The sequence below is a fragment of the Rhinolophus ferrumequinum genome, chromosome 27 (genome assembly GCF_004115265.2).
Source record: "Rhinolophus ferrumequinum isolate MPI-CBG mRhiFer1 chromosome 27, mRhiFer1_v1.p, whole genome shotgun sequence".
NCBI lineage: Eukaryota > Metazoa > Chordata > Mammalia > Chiroptera > Rhinolophidae > Rhinolophus > Rhinolophus ferrumequinum.
In genome coordinates this window covers 24,357,562-24,377,478 of record NC_046310.1, presented here as the reverse complement: position 1 = coordinate 24,377,478, position 19,917 = coordinate 24,357,562, and the positions used below count along the sequence as shown (strand labels likewise).

The 19,917-nt window shown below is 53.9% G+C and overlaps 2 protein-coding genes across 5 annotated transcripts in view; one reads left to right on the top strand and one right to left on the bottom strand.

Moving 5' to 3' along the window:
• Positions 1-1,567, top strand: part of NTPCR (nucleoside-triphosphatase, cancer-related) — a 30,305-nt gene extending 28,738 nt beyond the window's left edge. For all 4 annotated transcript variants that reach the window (XM_033099754.1, XM_033099753.1, XM_033099755.1 and 1 more), the window contains one exon: positions 996-1,567. In XM_033099754.1, coding sequence (XP_032955645.1) covers positions 996-1,026 — 31 coding nt within the window. In that variant the 3' untranslated portion in view covers positions 1,027-1,567. The remainder of the gene's footprint in view (positions 1-995) is intronic.
• Positions 1,568-5,121: 3,554 nt separating this feature from the next.
• Positions 5,122-19,917, bottom strand: part of PCNX2 (pecanex 2) — a 219,624-nt gene continuing 204,828 nt past the window's right edge. The window contains exons 29-34 of the mRNA XM_033099629.1: positions 17,209-17,353; positions 16,529-16,759; positions 15,680-15,954; positions 14,883-15,067; positions 8,929-9,377; positions 5,122-7,468 (exon numbers count right to left, since the gene is read on the bottom strand). Coding sequence (XP_032955520.1) covers positions 7,295-7,468; positions 8,929-9,377; positions 14,883-15,067; positions 15,680-15,954; positions 16,529-16,759; positions 17,209-17,353 — 1,459 coding nt within the window. The 3' untranslated portion in view covers positions 5,122-7,294. The remainder of the gene's footprint in view (positions 7,469-8,928; positions 9,378-14,882; positions 15,068-15,679; positions 15,955-16,528; positions 16,760-17,208; positions 17,354-19,917) is intronic.

Here is a 19,917-nt window from a genome sequence, read left to right as displayed (position 1 = left end):
GCCTGCTCCCCATTCTCACGGGTCCTTTACCATTCACTGTGCACGCTGCGGTTCACGTCTGTCGCTGCATGCTGGTCTGCGAGCGCTGTGAGGTCCAGCCCTCCTCTGAGCCCTTTCTCTGCCCGCAGCACCTTGCCGTTTCTGGGTGGCACTCTATCAGTGCTGAAAGGGAGAATGTTGTGTGGGGCCAAACAGGAAGGCACCTGTGAGGGGAGGAGCTGTGGCCCTGCCCTTGCCTGAGCAGCAGCCCAGCTCCCCGGGGCTGTCGGAATGCTTTTGTTGTACTCACTGGGGCTGTGGCTGTGAAAGAAGGAAAAATGACAACCGTCAAGTAAAGCTCAATAAACTCTTCGTTACTTTTGTTTTTGTAATGGTACCAATTGCAGAGCAAGCACACTGGGGTCCGCAGGCCTGAGGTCTAGTCCGCACTGCGTCCCCCACTGGCTCTGAGACCTCAGGAAAATGCCTGACTTCTTGGGGTGTCAGCTTCCCCATCTTTCGAAGGTGGAGTTGACTGACGTCGGGCTCCTGGCAACACTCAGGTTTCCTAAGTTCATAGAGAGATGAGTAGATGAGTGACCTTTGGGGGCATCCAGGATTGTGGATGTGACACGGCCAGCTGCTCTCCGGGGGCCCACCTGGCTCACTCAGGCAGTTCCTTCCCGTCAGGTCAGGTCACTTTGGGCCGTGTCCCATCGTGCGTCCCATCCTCCATTCCAGAGTGCCTTGTACGGGCTTCATTCTTAGCTCTTTTTGTGGTTAAATCTGCCAGTTGGAAACTCCCTTTCACTTTGCAGAAGCCGCTGGTGGGATGGGAAGCAGGACACCTGTCCTGCTTCCAGAGCGTCTGGAGAGCTGGGCTTCCTCCCAGGTCATACCTCACAGAACATACCTCGCCCCTCCGCCTTCCGGGCTGTTCTTGTAGAATATGACCTGTCAGAGAACTGAAGACAGGAAAGGGACTCTGACGCCCACTCTCTCGCTTCTCCCCACAGGTCACCAAGGAGAACAGAAACCACCTTTTGACAGAAATTGTGACGTGTGTGCAGAGTGGCCGGAAATGAAGCTGATCTGTGTCACCGCTTTTCTGCACGTGGGGAAATGTGCGCGTTCCCGAGGAGCCTGTCAAGGTTTTATGCCTGCAGGTTTCTCCAGAGCGCCTGACAGCTGTTTTCCATAAAGTGTTTAAAGGATCGAATTAGCCTTAATGCTGGATTGACTTTAAGACTAACCATCCACTGGGGTTGATTTATGCCGAGAGATTTGTTTATTTCCTCTTGCAGTTGTGCGTATGATTTGGGTAAATATGAGATGAGAAGTGGTTTTCAGAGTATTCGATGGAGACTGCCCCCCTGAAGCTTATACATGTGTTCACCGCCTCCTTGGTTCTGCGTGTCCTGAGCACCAAGTCCCTTTCCAGGTGCAGCTGCCGTCCCAGCATCTTCAAGTGATGTTATTTGATTTTTAAAAATTACTATTTCAAAAGCCAACCATTTAGGTTCTCCCCTATCCATCTCTTACTGTTTGTGTATTGCTTAATACATTAAACATTAATGTGATGTTGGCAGATACATGAGTCCTTGTGTGGGAGGGATAAGCAGCCTTAGAAACCAGACCCTTTGAGATCTTCCTCCCTGGCCTATGCTGTCAGTTTAGATCAAATAAATTCTTATTTTTTAAAAAAAGAAAGAAATGGTGATGGTCTTTGGTACTCAGCAGGCCCTGGCCTGGGGGCACCTCAGAGCCCCACTTTGGCCATATTCTTAAACCTCTCTGTGCCTCGTTTCCCTTCCAGAAAAGGGGGGAAATGAATGTGGTCACAGGGAGGTGATGGCACGTCATGGAAGGAAATGTCCCAGCTGTCTGCATCGTCCAGGGCTGGGTCTATCGGAAATGTGTAGGGTGACAAGGGGCAGCTCACAGCCGGGCACTGCAGAAAAGACTGCTGACACCCCAGAATTCATAGAGGGTGAAAACTGCCCTTGAGGGGTTGATGGTACTGGAGTGATTAACAGTTTTTAGGTCATTTCTGGTGAAGATCAATGAACTTCCAGGATTTTTTTATCAACTAGCGTTAGCTGCAAAGCTGGCTGGCATTAATGGCAGGTGTTCCCCGTTGTACCTGTGTACCAGGCCCAGCGTCTGTGGAGGGAGGGGTCCTGTGACGGCTCTGGGCGCACGACAGGACAGGAAGCACTCGTGTCTCTAAACCGAGGTGACGGCTTGCCACCTGTGACAGGCCTTTATGTCAGTGTCACCTCAGCGCTTCCTCCCAAAGCCGCCTTCTGCAACTTGGTCTGGATTTCCCAAGCCTTTGAGGGACCACAGCTGACAGGCCCACTAGAATATGAACCTATCCCTTAATAAAAAGGCTACCTTGTCCAGTCTGAGGACGTGAGCGTCACTGACTCACTGTCCCTGTCCGGCTGGGTTGTTCAGGGAGGCTGAGCTCATGAGGTGTGACTTCAGCGTGCTCCCAGGATTGGGGCGCACTGAGCACAGGTGTGTCTGCAAGCCTCGGCCTCCTGCACGGCCAGCGCCAGGCCTTGGAACCACCTGCCCGAAGTCCACTCGCCCGACTCCCACAGCCCGCAGTGAGCCCCACTCAGCCCTCAGGAGACCTGAGAAAGGAGGCAGCTGGGGAACTCGTCCCCTGCTCCCTGACAATAGGCCCCGCACGCATCCAAGCCTGGCTGACGGGCTCCATCTCCCGGAAGGCGCTCTGCGTTTACGAGGGTTCACATCCATCTGAAGTCTGAAGGGACAGCTTTCCTTTGCTGCTTGTCTTTGTTTTCAGTCATGACTGTTTAGTAGACTGGTTTTGTCTTACATTAGAAGGAAAGCAATGAAATCGATTCCAATAAAGTAAAATAGCTCGTTTGAGGACACTTAGGGCTGAAGCCAAATGTGGTTCTGGAAGGGCAAGAGCGTATGACCCCCTAGAAATCTGACTGTGCACAGACCCAGGACAGCCCCTGACGTTTGTAGGGTGCTGGGAGCTTCGGCCGTAGTGGCAGGTACAGGATTTGAGGCCCAGCCCCCGTGGCTCCGAAGCCCGTGCTGCTTCCATCGTCACTCCCACTGTTTAGGCTTTCAGTCTTTTTCAGTGTGTCATGTGCCCCCAGACTTCAGGTGACATTTCAGTTGTTTTCAGTGTGTCACATGCCCCTGGACCTCAGATGACATTTCTTCAGTCTTTTTCAGTGTCATGTGCCCCCCGATCTAAGGTGACATTTAGTGTAATAATCTGTAGTTGTTACCGATCAAAAGAGCATTTACTGTCTGTCGGCTGTGAGAAGGTCCGTAAATAACCCTTATATTACTTGGTTAAATAGACTGACAGGGAGCATGCGTGAAGATGTCAGACACAGTCTGTGTTTTAAGAAACGAAATTTAATAAAGGATTATGTAATAATAGAGTCTGATGTCTCTGCCTCCCCCTTCCCCATTCAAATATTGAAATCTAACCTGCAATGTGATGGTTTGTGGAGGTGGACCTTTGGGGGTGATGAGGTGACTAGGATTAGTGCCCTTATAAAAGAGCGCCTTCTGCCATGTGAGGACAGCGAGAAGACAGAAGGTGATGACGCAGGAAGTGGCCTCCCCAGACACAGAGCTGCTGGCACCTTGATCTTGGCCTACGCAGCCCCCAGACTGTGAGAAATAAGTGTTTCTTGTTTTGGCAGCTCTCGGTATCTGATAAGATGAATTCACAAATAACTGCCTCGGGGCCAAACGTGCGGAGCCTGTAGGAACGGCCTTCTGCTGAGGTTTAAAGGAGGACGTGATGACGGGGTCAGGAAGAGACGCCGAGGCACAGCACGTGCAGCCACTCAGCACGAGCCAGGGCCAGAGCAGGAGAGGCTGAGCACTGCCCCGTGGGGCCCCCAGCCGAGGCGGGTGCCCTCGGAGAGGAAGGGTGCAGTGTCAGGGTGGGTGGAGAGTGGGAGTTCTCTTCCATATGTGAGTTCGAAATGCCTACTGTTCAAACAAATCCAGATACCTAACGGACATTTGGTTACGAGTGGAGACTTCGAGGAAGAGTTCGCTTTGAAAGGCACAGACTGACGTGCACCTCCTGCACGAGGGATGTCAGCTAGAACAACGGTTAAATGGGGCAAAGCAGAGCTGATTTAGGAATGGGGGTCCTAAATCCTGTCATCTTCCCCCATCGCAGATGGGACCGCCAGCGCAACATACAGTGTCATCAACACACAGTGTATAAACTGTTTCTTTTTACCTCTGAGTAAGAGTGAGCACAGGTAGGGAGATGGGTGAGTCTTAAGTTCAGAGAATAATCTGATAATAGTGACTGAGAGGAAGAGGCTCCCAGTCAAGTTGCCAGTTCAGTCACGCACCCCATGTCCTGCCCTCAGACCATCCAGCCGGTGTGGGGCGACGGCAGCGCAGAAATGGTGGAAAGGGCCTTGTCCCCGCTCTTCCTGTCCTGCCCCCTTTCTGTTCATGCAAGGTTGTCTGGGAAATTGTGTGTGTGTGTGCTTGCGCGCGCCTGCTGATGACACGCTTATGTCCCTGAAGCTCGGTGACTTGGGACATAACAGGAAAGGGAGGGGCTGGAGAGGAGAGGCCTAAGTAAACGGGTGTCACATTGCACGTTTTATGGGCAAAGAGAAGTTGGAGCATCGCGTGATTTCAGAAAACTACTTGCCAGACAGACGATTTCAACACTGCAAAATTTAGAATCAATGATGCCAGAAAGCCACATGATTTATATAAAAGCAAGCACTACAGTTTCATCTTTAGAGGAGAGATTTTTGGCCAGTATCCACATGCAGAGAATAACTCTCTAGCTGTATGCTGGCAGAACATTTGAATAACTGGCAAGAACTGTCACTTTAGGAATATCTCTTCTAAATGGGGGCTAATAATATGGTATTTTGCAAGGACTATCCTGATAAACAGCCGACAGGCTGAAGACCAGATTAACAAGCTGTCATGCAGGGTGTCATGCGGGGTCTCTGGTCCCGCTCCCCACATAAGAACGCAGGACATGGTGAGGCCAAAAAGGAACACCCACGGAGCCATAAATAGGGGGTTCATACCACTGTATTCTCGCTGGCGGCTGGGTTGGAGACACAGGAAGCCGGAGCCACACGATCCGCAATCTGCCATGCGCTTCTCTGCCAACCGACCCCACGTGCTAACTGCAATGTGCACTTCCTAGCGTAGCCACGGCAGTTATATCAGTGGCCAATGGCTCACTGGTTACAGCTGACGGCCAACTAGCCACCCCTGATGGCCGTCTACGACCTGAGCCAGCACCTATACATGTGAGGCCAACAGCCTGGAAACTGCTCTCTGAGACTCTGTCCCCACACAAGCTCATGAGTTGTAAAGATAAAAGTTGTTTTCCACAATTAAGAAAACAAAACGAAAACGTGACTGCATCTGTGAAAGCCACAAAGAGTTGTGAGGCGAGTTCGACATCGCTCTTCCCTTTCAGGCACGCGCACCTGTGGGCGGAAGTACGCGCAGGACCGGCTCACAGCTGTCTCCGTCTTCACTGGTGACTCGTTACATTAGTGTCTGCTGTTGTGGCTAAACCATAAATTTTCCTCTCCCCTGGCCTCCCCAAAGGCTGCACTGAGCAGTGGGATAGGGGTGGTTCAGCAGTCGGAGGAGCCCGGGAGATTCCCCAGGAAGGAAATGCTGGTGCCCCCAGGGCCCTTCGGCCTTCTCCTCCGAATGGTCCTTTACAGGTTGGCTTCCCGGGAGGTTTCAACTTCTGTTGGACCTGGTGGCTTTCTGTTTATTCCTTCTGGACGCACAAGGAGTGGCCAGTTGTGCATCATTTTTCTTACTAAATTCAAGGAGACACTCTACATGGGGAGGCCCCACTCACAGCTCAGGACCTGCCATATGGTGCCCAGGGCTTGGCCACAAAGTTGCCCAAGAGGATTTCAGGAGCTCCAGCTGAGTCGGTTTGACCAACTTTGAGAACTACATGAGGTTTTATCAGCCCCTCATTCGACAATCATCTGCATATAAATCAGAAGCACCAAGTTTTTGTCTCCAGTGGCTGCTGGTCTGAGAATAATGCACTCGGACTATAGAGCCCACCTATTGTTATTGATTGATAATTTTTTTTTAACCGAAACAAAACAAAAATCATATTACCATCTATTTCCAAGGAGTAAGGAATTACGTATAATACCCTGGCCTCACCCCACACTGCCAAACCCTAGAGACCTTGAAATTTGTAAGACTGTTTCCAAATTCAGTGTTTCTAACTGTGGTCTTTTCAGCGGGTCACGGATGCCATTCTTTGTGGGCTGTGTCTTAAGATTTCCATGGCTCCTTGCCCTGCCTCCTGTGAGCAAGGAGCCAGCCATCTTTCTGTTCTACCCCATGGAAATCTTAAGATGGGAAAAGATGTCTCAGAATTTGCCCAAATGTCATTTTCACAGATTCATTTTTTAGAAATAACAGTTTCAGCAGAACTCAAGCAACTGGACACAGCAATAACTATAAACCCTTTAATTCCCCAAACAAAGGCATGTGCAAGTGACACCGTAGGGACTGCTTGGCTTGGAGTACAAGCGGAGGTCCCATGGGGCACGGGGCACGGGGGCAGGGCCAGCCTGGCAGCTGTGGGAATCACTCTGCCCGCCCAGCGTCATGTCCTCCCAGGACGGCTTCCGGCTTCGTGTGGACGTGGACCAGACTCCCACACTCCCCTCTCCAGGGACAGCTGGCTGTGGCACAGGGCATTGTGGACAGGGCTGCATGCACTACCACGTTTCTTGCAATGAAGCTGTCGCCGGTTTATACTTAACATCTGCATAAATATTATAAAGAAGTGAGATTTTCTTTATGCATGGGCATAACAGTAGTGCACTGGACCGGCGGTGGTATGATTCTATGACACGCCAGTTACGTAACATGCAGCTGTCATACTTCCATCAGGTAGTTATTTATGCGCCCCTCTCCCCCAGTTGTGTGAAGATGGTGCATGGCTTTTGTTTGAATCTTCACGTTCTGGAAAGCATTTTGTGCCTCCCGGTCCCAGCCCTGGGCGCAGTGAGTGCTTGGAGCAGCATGGGGGGTAAGAGGCCTGGCGTCAAGTGGTTGTTTTTCATCGTGTGAGATGTTTTTCAAGATCCTGAGATAAAGTTATTCAGTTTTCTACAACAGCTCTCATTTTTCCACAGGAAGGGCCTCATGTGGATGGCAATATTTGCTCTTTTCAGTTTTGGGGAGAAGGGAGAAAAAGAAAGGGGAAGCTGTGGGATCCGTCTGTCCCGGCCGTGGGGGCCCTTCCAGTCCTGTGCGCCTACTGCTCATCGGAGGCGCTCTGCTGGGAAGCCGTGTCGTCCAGGCCGATGTCCTCCTGGCTGGCTCTTCTGCAGACCACCCCAAGGCCCTCAGCCACCACCTCAGCCCGACGGCGGCCGTGAAGCTGCCTCTGCTCGAGGCCCTCGGTGGGTTCACATGGCTCGGAGAAGTGCTTCCGAAGAGAAAAGAGAAGCAAATGGCTCAGCAGACAGGTGTGGCCACTTCTAACTACCACCTCACTGCCTGCGTACTGACCGACTAAACCTGAAGTCGGGTCAGATTACAGAGGACAAAAAGGGCGGCCTTGGAGGAGGATGTAACATGGGCTGCAGAGGTGCCTCTGAACGTGGGGACCCACTCTCAGGTAATCTGGACATGCTGAAAAGATGACCTCGGGTAAAAGGTCATTTGTGTGCCTGGATTTCCTGGGTTTTGGTCAGTGTCACTTCATAGACACTTAGCCCCTGTCACAAATGCTGAGTCCTGCAGGTTTGACCCTGAACAGGAATCCAGAGGCCTTTTATTCTGGATGCATAGAGTCCGACCAAGGGCTCGGTCATCCGTGCTGAAGAGAATTTGCCAGAATCCCAGAATTACACCCACAGTCTGTGCCTTAAACACAGATTGCGGGTGTGAGAAAGGTGTGATGATATTCTGTGCATTTTTATTGAGGAAATGAAAAAAAGGAAGTTTGTTAATACATTTAGTTATCTAACTAAACTGAGTTACAATCCCAAAAGTAACCAGTTTCCCTGTGTTGGCTGGTGTGATGGCGGGGTGAGGAGGTGGGTGGTGGGGGCTCCAGGAAGCCCATAGAACACCCCCCGCCCCCAGGTGGCACGGCACTGCTGCATTCCCATGGCTCTTCTTAGGGAGGTCCGTGCCAGCCTCGGTTTCTCGGTGGCTGAGGATGGCTGCCATTGCCCCTGGGGCAGGCACCTGCCTGGAGGGCTTCTCCTGTGGGAAGGAGGAAGGCCCCCCACCATCCACCTGCAGGTACTGCACCCTTGGCCAGGACAAGGCGTAGCCATTCCAGAGGAGCGTGGGGAATCTGCCATCTGACACGAGGTCTGCCTTGATGTCTCCTATTTTCCCTCCCTGCTGCAGTACGGAAGAGAATTGCTGAGTATTTATTACTTATGAAGCTCAAGTACTCATCTAATATCAGCTAGCTCATAACTCTAGGTGAGTAACAGTTTATTTGAGGCAAATCCTCAAAACTCTCCATTTTAATGTTTAAATACTTAGAAGTAAATATGTAGAAATACATCTCGGCAGCTTTGAAATCAGATCTGGTGGACGAAATCTGTGGTGATCGAACTCCAGTGTTGATGTGTGTCCTCTGGGGCCAGATTAATGTGAAAAGAGACTAAGGTGACATATTTTCTGCTGTGTGGATGAGTGGAGAACGTCCCCACGCCCCGGGCTCAGGGCTCAGATGACAACAGTACCCCACTTGGGTATTATTACCCACAGGACGTGTGCTACATATGTGGGCTGCTTCAGAGCTCGGCCCAACCCTCTCCTGTCTGATGACCTGCTGTCTGTCACTGTGGAGACAGCGGTAGGAGTCTGCAGGCAGGTGGCCGGGGGCCACAGGCCCGGAGCCCGCCCACCCGCCAAACCCCTTACCCGTGTGGCCTGGCTGGCGGCCCGCGCCGAGGGGCCCATCATGATGTTGACGCTGCTGGATGACTGGGTATCACTGGTGCTGCCTCCCTCTGCGGCAGAGAGGCCGGAGATGACGAGAGCACTGGAGAAGCTCCGCTTGCCGAAGAGGAAGCTCAGGGTGGAGCTGGTGGACGAGCCCAGGCTGGACCTGATGAGCGCCTCGGCCCGCTCGCGGACGCTCAGGTGGCCGGTGGTGGTGACAGGCGGGGGCTGTGAGTGCAGGGACGCGGCAGAGGTGTGTAAGGACAGCCGGCTGCCCGAGAGCCTCGGGGCCAGCCCGTGGACCGACGAGGACGTCTGCAGGAAGGCCTGGTGGCTTTCTAAGATCGGGCCTGATGAGCTCAGGATGGCCGGGCTCTGGCTTAACGCCCCGTGGGCCTGCACAGACTGACTCCTGCCTTTCCTCCTGCCTTTAAAAGAAAGGAGAACAGGTGGCCATGGCAACGTCAGTGTTTGCGCAGTGAGGGGGCGGCCTGCTTTCCTGGGCCTCGGAACCCAGGTGGCCCCCCTTACCGCCCGCTTTCAAGGCCGGCCTGAGAGCTGCCAGCCCCACTGAGGGGCTCTCCTGAGGGGGTGGGGGGCGTGGGTGTGGGGGCGGTGGCCAGGGTGAGCAACCTGTCTGGTTTGCCCAGGACTTTCCTACTCTAACACTAACACCCCACCTTCCTGGCAGACCAGACGGGACCAGACGCATAACCTGTCCCCCTTGAGCAAATCCTGTTTTGTTCCTGCTTCAGGACTCACGTTGCTGTGCTCCTCCCCTAAGCAGTGATAAAGGGAAAACATGCAGGTTATCATTTTCAGGTGCCTTAAAAAAGGGGAAGAAAAAGGGCGGAGCCTCATGTTGTGGCCTTTGTTTTCTAGAAAAGTTTTCCCTTGAGATCCAGGTCTTTAAGAGGAAGCCTTTCATGGCCCCCACGGGCTGGCGGCGTTACTGGCCAGGCCCAGGCCTCCAGGGACACAACCATCGCCTAGTGTGTTCCCGTCCAGGGAACCATCCAGCTCCCTGTACCGGCTGCCCCTCCCCTCGGGGTCCCTCGTGGCCTCAGCTCTTCCTGAGACTTTTTGACGAAAGGGGTTGGACTGCCCCAAAGATTTGGTCCTGTCGATGTCTCTGGGACAGGGACGATTTAAAATGCATGTCCTGTGCATGGCCTGCCCCTGTAACTTTATGGACCAAGCAGGTAGGAGGGAACCTGTGCCCAGCAGAATGCTGAATTGCGTCTCTTAAGCATCTATAATCACTAGGGCTGAATTTTAAAATACTATTTAGAAGGAAGCAGCTAGTGACATCACAGTTCTACCAACTGCCTTATGGGCACGTCTCCTAAAGCTGCTCATTCAATCCGTACAGACGGGGTGGAGGGTGGGCACCGAAAAGGGCTGGAATTTCCCATGTTGCACCTCACCCTAAATTCCTAAATTATTAATTGTGCATCCAGGGTTTCTAGAATATTTATGTGTATCTATAGAAGAACCCCCCTAGAGGACACACATCTTGTGAGAGAGCTCCTTAGGAAACAAATGCTAACGTGGAGATTCCCAGGGACCCCCAGCCCCACGCCTGCCCACAGCAGGTTACTGGCAGGAAGGGCCCTTTGCTTCACGTTGACCTTAGTGCTGTGCGGCCACCATGATGGTGGGTGCCTGTTTCCAGAGGGCACTGGTGTTCCCACCTGGATCTTTCTTGCTCGTCTGCTTAGAAGACAGCGTGCCCCCACCCCCACAATGGTGCTCCTCAGCCCTGCAGGGCTGGCATTACCCTCCCTGGGATGAGGGTGGACAGCCCCTGGCTTTGGCTTTCACCCGGGGCCAAGCCCATCTGGATGGTCCCTGCTGAATAGTTGAATAAGTTACTTTTAGAGAGGGAAAAAGAGGGGCCCTGACGAATCAGAATTAAGAACAGAGCTGGTGATTTGTTAGTTTATGCAGAGTCTGGCGAGGCCAAACATCTGTTTGTGATTTACACCGTAATGCTGACTGCTGTCCAGAACTGCTCCAGTCGTCCGCAAGTCAGCGACTCTGATGCCGGATGGAGGACCACCCGGGCTCGGTGGGGGCTTCCCAGCAAATTCCAGAAGGAGAGGGACAAAGACCCCTGTGTGTCAGTGAGTGGGGAAGGGTCTGTTCTCTGCAGGACGAGGCCACCTCCCCCCACCCTCATTGCTTCGGGTTTGCTTGTTGCTTTTGTTGTTACTGTGCTTGATTTTTTGGTAAATTTAATTTTACACGTGGAACAAGTGAGCAAACCATGCTAAACACTTTTGTGCTGCTCAGGACCGCTGTTTCTTCATTTAACTTTGCCACTTCTGTCATTATTGAATTCTGGGTGTTTCCAGGGAAAACCTCCTTAGAATCTGGTTGAAACACCACATGAACGACCCTTCTTGGTTCGTCACCCCGGCACTGTGCCTCCATCTTTGATTGTCACCTGACAGGTTGGTTCTCACCAAGAGGACGGCAGACTCTTCCTCTCCTAACTGCTCTCAGGTAGGCCGCCAGCCTTCGCCAGGTGGACCAGGTCCCCTACCAGCTGGGACATACACTGTTTACCTCAGCAAGAAGACTGCAGGCTGTCGGGCCGCAGCTGAGGCCGCAGCTGCACTGAGTGTCTGGCAGCCGGGTCACACCTGGGGTGACGTGCCGGGCACGCTGGGAGCAGCACGCCACCCGTCTTGGGAGGGGGGCCCTGCTTGTGGGGACTCAGGCAGGACCCTAGTCCTCTGAGAGCCTGGCAAGGGCCCAGTATTGGGACACTTGGCTGGGAACTGAGGCAGGGAGCAAGGGAGGGAGCAGGTGGGGCCCCAGTTATGGGAATTAAGCCTTGGGCACCGTGAGTAAAACAAGACCTGATCTTAGAATTTGGTTCGCATTCATCGTCCAGACCCGCTCTTCATCACTCCTTGGTTGAGCTTCTGGGTCGTGCCCCACCCAGGGTGAGGTCCTTCACTTCCAGCGCCCCAGACTCCCTCCGGCAGGGCACTTAGCACACCTGTCCTGACTGCCTTTGTGGCATCACATGGCCCTGTCTACCCTTCATCCCGCCTCTCTAAAGTGACGGATGACGACTGCATCATTTCATCAGGAGCCACATACATACTGACTGACAATAAGGGACATGAGGGACCAACCTACAAAACTGCATCAGCCAAGTAACCACATTCCCAGCTCCCACCCCAAAGGGGCTCAGCCTCTAGGTCCCAAACGGTTCTAATGACCAAGGTTAAGAAGCCCTGTACACCGCCCCCCCAACTCTGACTTTCTGGGTCCAACTCTTTTTAATCAGAAGAATGACCTGAACCAACCTAAGGTAACAGTGCTCTGGCTGCTGTAAGGAGAAGAGCTGCATGGTTTCGTGCGGGTGTCAGGGTTGTAGGAACAGCCAGAGAGAAAGCGCAAGGGAGAGATGCTTCCTTTGTATGAAGCGGGTGGGACTCTCCCAGCTCTCTGACTCTGCGGGGCCACCAGGTCTCAGGAAAACTCCCAGAGTGCAGTGCTTCCTTCCGCAGGCATGTCAGCTTGTTGAGCAAGGGGAGGGACCTGTGACTGTCCCTTGTCCCCTTTCCTCCCCGTGCCCACAGTGGGGACCTAAACTAACCCTACTGGCTGCTTCAGGAAGAACTGGCACCAGCTTTGCCTGCTGTGGGTCAGAAGGAAGACCAGTCGTAAGAGGAGCCCTTGCCTTGTCAGCAGTAGACAGGACGACGTCAGGTGGGAAGGGGCACTGCCCGTAGCACAGACACAGGGCTGGGAGCGAGGGCGGTGTGGTGGCTCCGTTAGCCCCTTCCCAGCTCGGGAACAAGGAAAGGCCGCGTCCCAGCACAGGTGATGGGACCCTGTGCGGCGGTTAGGATCGCAGGTTCTGGGCTCATCCTGCCTGGGTTCGAATCCCAGGTCAGGAACTGACTGGCTGGGTGATTCTAGGCAGTGACTTAACTTCTGTGTCGAGTTTCATCAGCTGCAAGATAAGAACAGGCAAAGTTCCTGTCTCTTAGGGTCACTTGGGTGAGGATGAAGGGAACGTGTTTGGCACCCACTGGGCACAGGAGGCGGCTGCTGCTTACTGCCTTTTCTCATGGTGGCCGGGACGCCGTGAACAGGAGCTGACCTCACAGGGAGCGGGAGCGGGACCCACTGGCCTCGGAGCCTGGGGCTGGCAGCGGCAGGTGGGCTCGCACGCCTCGTTACCTTGGAGAGCACAGAAAGCCAGGAGTGCCCGTGGTAGGGGCAGTGGTAAGAAGCAAAAATGCAGAAGTGGGAGCTAGTCCGGGCTCTGGGACATCCTGCTCCGACATGTGTCACACGGGTGTGTGAGGCTGCTGGCCTGGCCTCGGCTGTGAATGGCAGGGATGCTCGTTACCCCGTTTCAGGAGGAGAAAGAACTCGCTCTCCTTTTCGCTGGCGCTGCCTTCCTGCTCAGAAATGGGCGAGGCCTCTCACTAAGCCACGGCTGCTCCAGCCCCCGTCTCCACCTCCACAAGCTGTGCCCCTCCGGCCACCTCCCCTCATGCCGGTCTCCCTCCGGTTCAGAGGAGCCACCTGGACCAGCAAACACCAGACACCCAGGCATTTCTCCATTTGGAACCTACTGAAACGTTCCCATCTGTAAAGTCACTTATGTGATTTTAAAACTTATATTTCTCATACGATAACAACTGTTAACTAAGCAATGAGAGAGCCCAGCCTGCGAGCCAGCCACGTGCCACAGCCTCTGGATGCCAGGCACCCTGCTCAGGGTCAGGCAGGTGGCCAGGCCTGGGGAAGGGGGCCCTGTCCCTGCTGAGCAGCTAATACCGACTGCTTTGCCCATCTACCTAGGCACCCCTCTCTCAACCTTCCCTCCCGTGTTTCCTTCCTTCCTTCCTTCCTTCCTTCCTTCCTTCCTTCCTTCCTTCCTTCCTTCCTTTTCTTCCCTCCCTCCCTCCCTCCATCTGTCTATTCTCTCTCATCTATCTATCTATCTATCTATCTATCTATCTATCTATCTATTAATCATCTTCTCTCCACCTACCGCCTTTCCCATTTGGAATGAATCCTTACCATTTCAGTTAAACCCTCAGCCTTGCTCTGGGCCCCTCCAGGAGGCAGGACTGTCACTTGCTAACTCAGTGGTGTGGAGCTGGCAGGTGGAGCAGTCACAGACAGGCACTTACTGAATGCTTCTGGATGGCGAGGAAGCACGAAGACCAAGGATGAAACCCACCTAGCCAAGCGCCCTGTGCTGGTGGGAACCAGGATGGAGCGTCCGTCTCTCCTGCATCTGCCTGGCACGTCCTCTGTAAGCCTCAGGGTTGCCTCCCCTAACCCAGCCCAGCCTCCCAGCCCTCCACGTGGTCAAGCCTAACTAGGCGGGCTGTAGTTTAAATGTGATTTTAAACTTTAAAGTGTCCGATCTTGACCGAGGCACCTCCTCCACTCCCATCTGCTGGCTCCTTCTTCCTTTAAATGTCAGGTATTATGTAGGGGGGTGAAAACTAGAGGAGCAGGAAGGGGAGGGCAGGAGGCCTGTCTGTGCCACCACAGACTTGGAGTGGGGTGGGGACCACCTCGCAGAAAGATGAAAATGCCACCATGGATCAAGAGCCCCTCCAGCTAGCCACAAAAGGCACATGATCAAGTGGTCCCTGGATGAGTGAGATGAGATGGAAAGCGAGAGACTGGGCAGATGGACAGAGAAACACTGCTGGCTGAGGTGATGGACAGACATGGACAAAGGATAAAAGCTGAATCTAAGAGAGAGTTTCTTCCTGAGCAGACGTGCAAGCGTTGGTAAATTTTGGGCGTCCTTTGTCCCAATACTGATTTTTCTTGCAAAAAGGCGCTCTCAGAGGTTAGAATGACACACAGCCATCCGCGTTGGCCACCAGGACCAAAGGTGCCTTTATCAGTAACTGTGAGGCCTCTGCTGCACCCACCTGTCCGCCGTGGCCCTTCCCGGGGTGACCAGTGGTGGGCTCCCTGTTTTCTGGGCTGTTCTGTGCTGCTCTCCTGGCTCTCCCCACTCGGGGCGCTGCTGCCGCCTGCGGACGGGCGCCCCCTTCCGTCCACATCGTCTGCGTTGCCAGCAGTGCGCGGGCCAGCATCGCAGTCCTTCCGAATTCTGTGGGAGGGAGAAGCGCCCCAAGGTTCTCGCCCAAACATCCCCACACGCCCACGCTGAGTCAGGATGGAAGGCACACGCCAGAGGGCAGCAGCACACCTGGGATGCAGGTGGACAGAGGGGCTCTGGGTCCCCAAACCTCAGTGTCTAATGAATGAAAACCCTGCGCCATGGTGAGTAAGCTGCAGTCTCAGCCGTCCACAAGGAACCTTGGCTTGGAGGCCTGAGACGGAGCTCTGCCATGTGCAGGTGAAACTTCTAGAACTCATTGCAACGAACCAGAGACACGCTCACAACCAGGGAAGAAGACTAAGGGACGAGAGCTGAGGGCTGGGGCAGTCCTGGACGGACTCCTTGCAACAGACGTGGGACTTCGGGCCCAACGACCCAGAAGCTGCGCAGCCGGCTGTGTGGGCACTCAAGCCTGGGGCTCAGCGTGGGGGCGTGCGGGAAACAGGCCCCACTGACTGATGCCCTGACACTGCGAGGACACGTGGGGTGGCAGTTTCAGTCATGAGAAAGCAGCAGCGATGGCAGCGATACCAACAGAAGCCTAGAGCTCCCCACGCCCCTGCCCCAGCGTCCGGGGAAGGCCTGGCCGTGGGGACCTACCTTACCCACTTGGTCCGCAGCCACGTCCTAATGCTGCCCACAGTGACGGGCCCACTCCACACGTTCCTCAGCTGCCGGTGGGTCCCCAGGTAGGACGTGGTGAGCGGGGAGACGTACATGGGGTAGCCCAGCGGCTGGTCGCAGGAGGAGTTGATGAGGTTGCGGAGGACCTGCCTGTTGTTCTGGATGCTTCCGCGCTCGGGGTTGCAGTTCCGCAGGAAAATGAGCTCCTGCTGCTGCCCGGCCCACAGCCCGCGGACACACTCCTTGTTGACCTACGGGGAAAAGCAGTGTGTTCCCTGCCCGTGGGGTCAGCGTGCAGTGAGTGAGCCTCGCTCCGGGGCTGAGGATCCTTCGGCCTAAAGCTCTGTCTGTAGCCACGGCGAATGGCGGTCCTACAAGAGGACATGATGCCATTTTCACGGGAAACGCACAGCAAATGGGGAGGCCTCGGGTTTTTGTTCCCCGCAAGGGTTTGAAGCACATTAAAGGAGAATTATTGGGGAGGAAGTTCTTGGGTCCAGAAATAGGTTACAGGAAAGATCTGGAATTAGGAAGCCTTTAAAAGACAGCCTGGGTCCTGACCTCCACCTGTATTGTATGTGCGTCTCCCAGGACTTCTTGCCAAAGCCCTCGCCGACACACCGGCTGTCGGAGGTGGGACGTGGCCCTGACAGGGCTGCAGCTGCAGGTCCGACCTCTGCTCCCTGCCAGCACCCCTCTGAGACCGAGTCTGAACAGGAGATGCTGGCTCAGACTCGGGCGTTGGTTCCTACCACCACTCGGTGCCTTCTCACACATCCCCCCCACGCGAGACTCGTGCCCACCTGGGAAGGGCGGCCACCATACCTTGATCACCTTGAAGCTCAGGAAGCTCCTGTGCAGCATGATGACCTTGTACTCGTCGGTGCCCTCGTCCACCACGTGCCTCAGGGTCAGTAGCTCCTCCTTGTTGGAGAGCACTGCGCCCCTCCAGGCCGGGTCGCCCTCATGGCAGATGACCACCTTCTTCTCAAAGGACTGGATGGCCTCGTAGAGGACCACTGGGTCCTCGTACTCATCAGGGCACGTGAACTGGTCCTGGGGGAAATAAGTCCACCCGTGGGCTCGGTGGGGACAGCGAGCTGATGCTTGGATGAGTGTGAGACGGCCACTGGGCCGGTGATCTGCAGGGCCAAGTGCATTCCACATGTCACTCTCCACCGCTCTGTGTGAATCCTGACCTGGATGGAGGCCGCGCCTCGTTCCATGGTCCTAACGCAGGGACGTGCCTAGAGAAAGAGCTTCATGGCCTATGTTTTTAGGACTTTTTGGTACAGTTTGGGCACTTCTGATACATCATTTCCTCTGGCCAACTTCCTTCTTCCATCCTAGTGGCCAATGTCAAGACTACCCAAACGGCCTCAGTGCTTGGTTGTCTAAATAATAAACTCACTCACGTCATGCCAAGAAAGGGGACCCTATTTCTGAAAGCTTATTTTATTTCCTAATGTTTCAGGCTCATACTTTTTTACAAAATGGATTTTTACCTGGTGAAGCTTGAGGGACATCCTGATGGCTGGAGCAACGACTTTATGCAGAAGGTCCATGTCAGCGAACACCCACTCATCTCGTGCTGTTATTCTGAAGTCACCTTTGAAGAGCGCGTGAAGCCCGTACAGGAAAGAGTCCAGGCTGTGAAACAAAGTCCCACTTACTGTTCTTTCACACTGAACAAACAGGGTTCAGAATCCTGTCACTTTGAGCTAGGGCTGAGTCTCCTATTTGTCACGTCATAAACGGTACTGATTATCTTTGGGCTGATCCAACAGGAAAAGGAAGGTGGCCCTGGACTCATCCCATTGTACCAAACGCCTAAGCAGAGCCCGCATAGGACCCTGGGGACAGCTGATGTGATGGTCGTTGTCAGTAATTTTAGGAGACACTGATGTACTTGACTTCTCAAAGTGACAGTAGAGATCCTGGTCAGAACTGCCCTACCACGTACAGGTGAACCTACCGCAATGATCCCACCCGCTCTCCCGTCAGGCTGTGACGGGCTAACTGGGGCGCAGCCCAGGCGCTTTTATTTTCTCCTTGGTATTTCACTTTCAGGCTACGTTACTCATCGTAAAAACCTGGATTCTACAATATGGAGAGAAAATGAGACCAAATGAAATCTCAAATTGATCATTTAGATTCTCAGAGAACATCCATTTCCCAATCCGTCCTCTTTTTAATAACCAGTGGAAGAAGCATGAGAAAGGGTTGAAATGAACGACCACAGGACCTTTCAGGATCATCCAGGTTCTCACGTTTCTAGGTTTTTCCTTCTTTGCGTCCATTTCCTGCATGTAATTGAGCATTGTTGGGGTGGGGGACAAGGCAGTCACTCAGGGAAATCTTCCATGATCTGTGTCCTTTACATTTTGGGAGCACATAGGGAACCTGGGGGAAAGCGACGCATCCTGCATCGGAGGGAAAGAGCTGTACATTTCTTTTCCTCCGTTTGCATTAATAGGCTCGCTCGCAGCCGCCTCCAACAACCTGGCCTGGGACACCCCAGAGAGGTGGTTACGGGGCGGGTACCAGACACGGCACCCTGACAGGTCACTAGCAGGAAAGTGTACGTGAAGCGGGACCTCTGAGAACGACTGCTCTTGAGGATTTAATGAGCTGCTCACTGAGCAAGACTTCGGCTTCCATACGGCGCATGGCAGCTACACTGACTGCTACTTCAGCATTTTGTTGGAAATGTACAATTGTCATTAACTTCCGTGCAGAAGTCCCTGGAGAGAGAGGCTCAGGCTTCAGGTCATGGCAGACTGTGGGAAATGCCAGGTGGGGCACAGGTGCTGTGGCCTGGAGGAGCCTGGAACCTTCCAGAAAGAGTTCCAGGAGGCAGCCTTGCTGAAAGGCTCCCCCTCACAGAACAGACTTCCTGTGAGCTTTAGGGGCAACCTGGGAGGCACTGAGAGGGGAGTGACAGAGGGGACAGGACAGCAGAGCCGGGCTGCCCAGGGGACTCTCTGCTCTCAACTGAAGACATTTAAAAATGTTCCTGCCATGAGATAGCAGCTCAGTACTGCAAAGGGGGAGCTCAATCGGGAAACACGGGTGGGGCTTATTCTGGAAAGAACCAGGAATGCCCTGTTGCTTGCACACACGTTAAAACATTCTTCTAGGTGGGGACAGTGGCGCAGGAAGATGAAGGGGCTTGTCAAACCCCCAGGGCACCGTCCACAGACCACAGGAAGAGGGAGGAATTCAAGGCCCAGCCCACTGTCTGCTCAGGGGCAGCGCAGGTGACCACAGACGGCCCACTTAGTGGGGAAGGAGCCACATCCATGGAGCCTCCGAAAGTGCTGGGTTTCCCACCCAGACCCCCAGCAACAGCTCCTCTATTTGTCATTTCCATGTTCAGAGAAAAATGACTCATTGCCGCACTTAATGCTGTTCTGTTATATTAAAATGATTCTCAGTGCGGCAAACAACGCCTGATTAGAGTTCCACTAGACTAGGGGTGTGGGCTCCAGCACATTAAAGCTGAAGACATCTGAAAAGTCAGGTGGCTCATCTCCCCCGTTATCCTCAAGAGAAGGAAGAGGAGGAGGGCGGAGGGTGTGACCAGCTGGGGAGGGTGTGGGGCGGAGAGCACAGGGCTCCAGGAGCCTGCCGCACGTTTCTGATTTGGAGCCTCTAGAGCAGGGGTGTCCAAACTGCAGTCCACAATCCATTTTTAATTGGCCCGCAGCAAATTCCAAAAATATATTAGTTTACTTAAATAAACCAAGTGAGGCAACACGTACTTCACCTCGAGTGAGTGGCCCGGCTGTTTGCGTATTTTACCGCATACGGCCCTTGGTGAAAACCGTTGAAAAAAGTTTGGACAGCCCTGCTCTAGAACCACGTCTTTTGAAGACTCTTCGGAGTCCCCACCCCCAGGCCAACAGCTGGAGTGGGGCAACAGTGTTCCATCGGAGTCAGTCAAGGTGGGCCCTCCCGGGACTAAAACAGCCGCCACCCCTGCCTCTGCTGCCCTCCCCCCACTCCACTCCAGGACGCTGAAGCACGCCGTCATCCTGTCTCACCATGGCAGTCACAGAGGTCATGGAGTTTGTGGGCCAAGCAATCAGCATGAAGGGACCACCATGTCCACGTGCATGGGGACAGGGCAGGGCAGGCCCCTGAGGAAACCTGATGTGCAGTCGCACGTTAGGGAAGCACGTCCACATGTCCAGAACCGAAGAGTGCGGGGC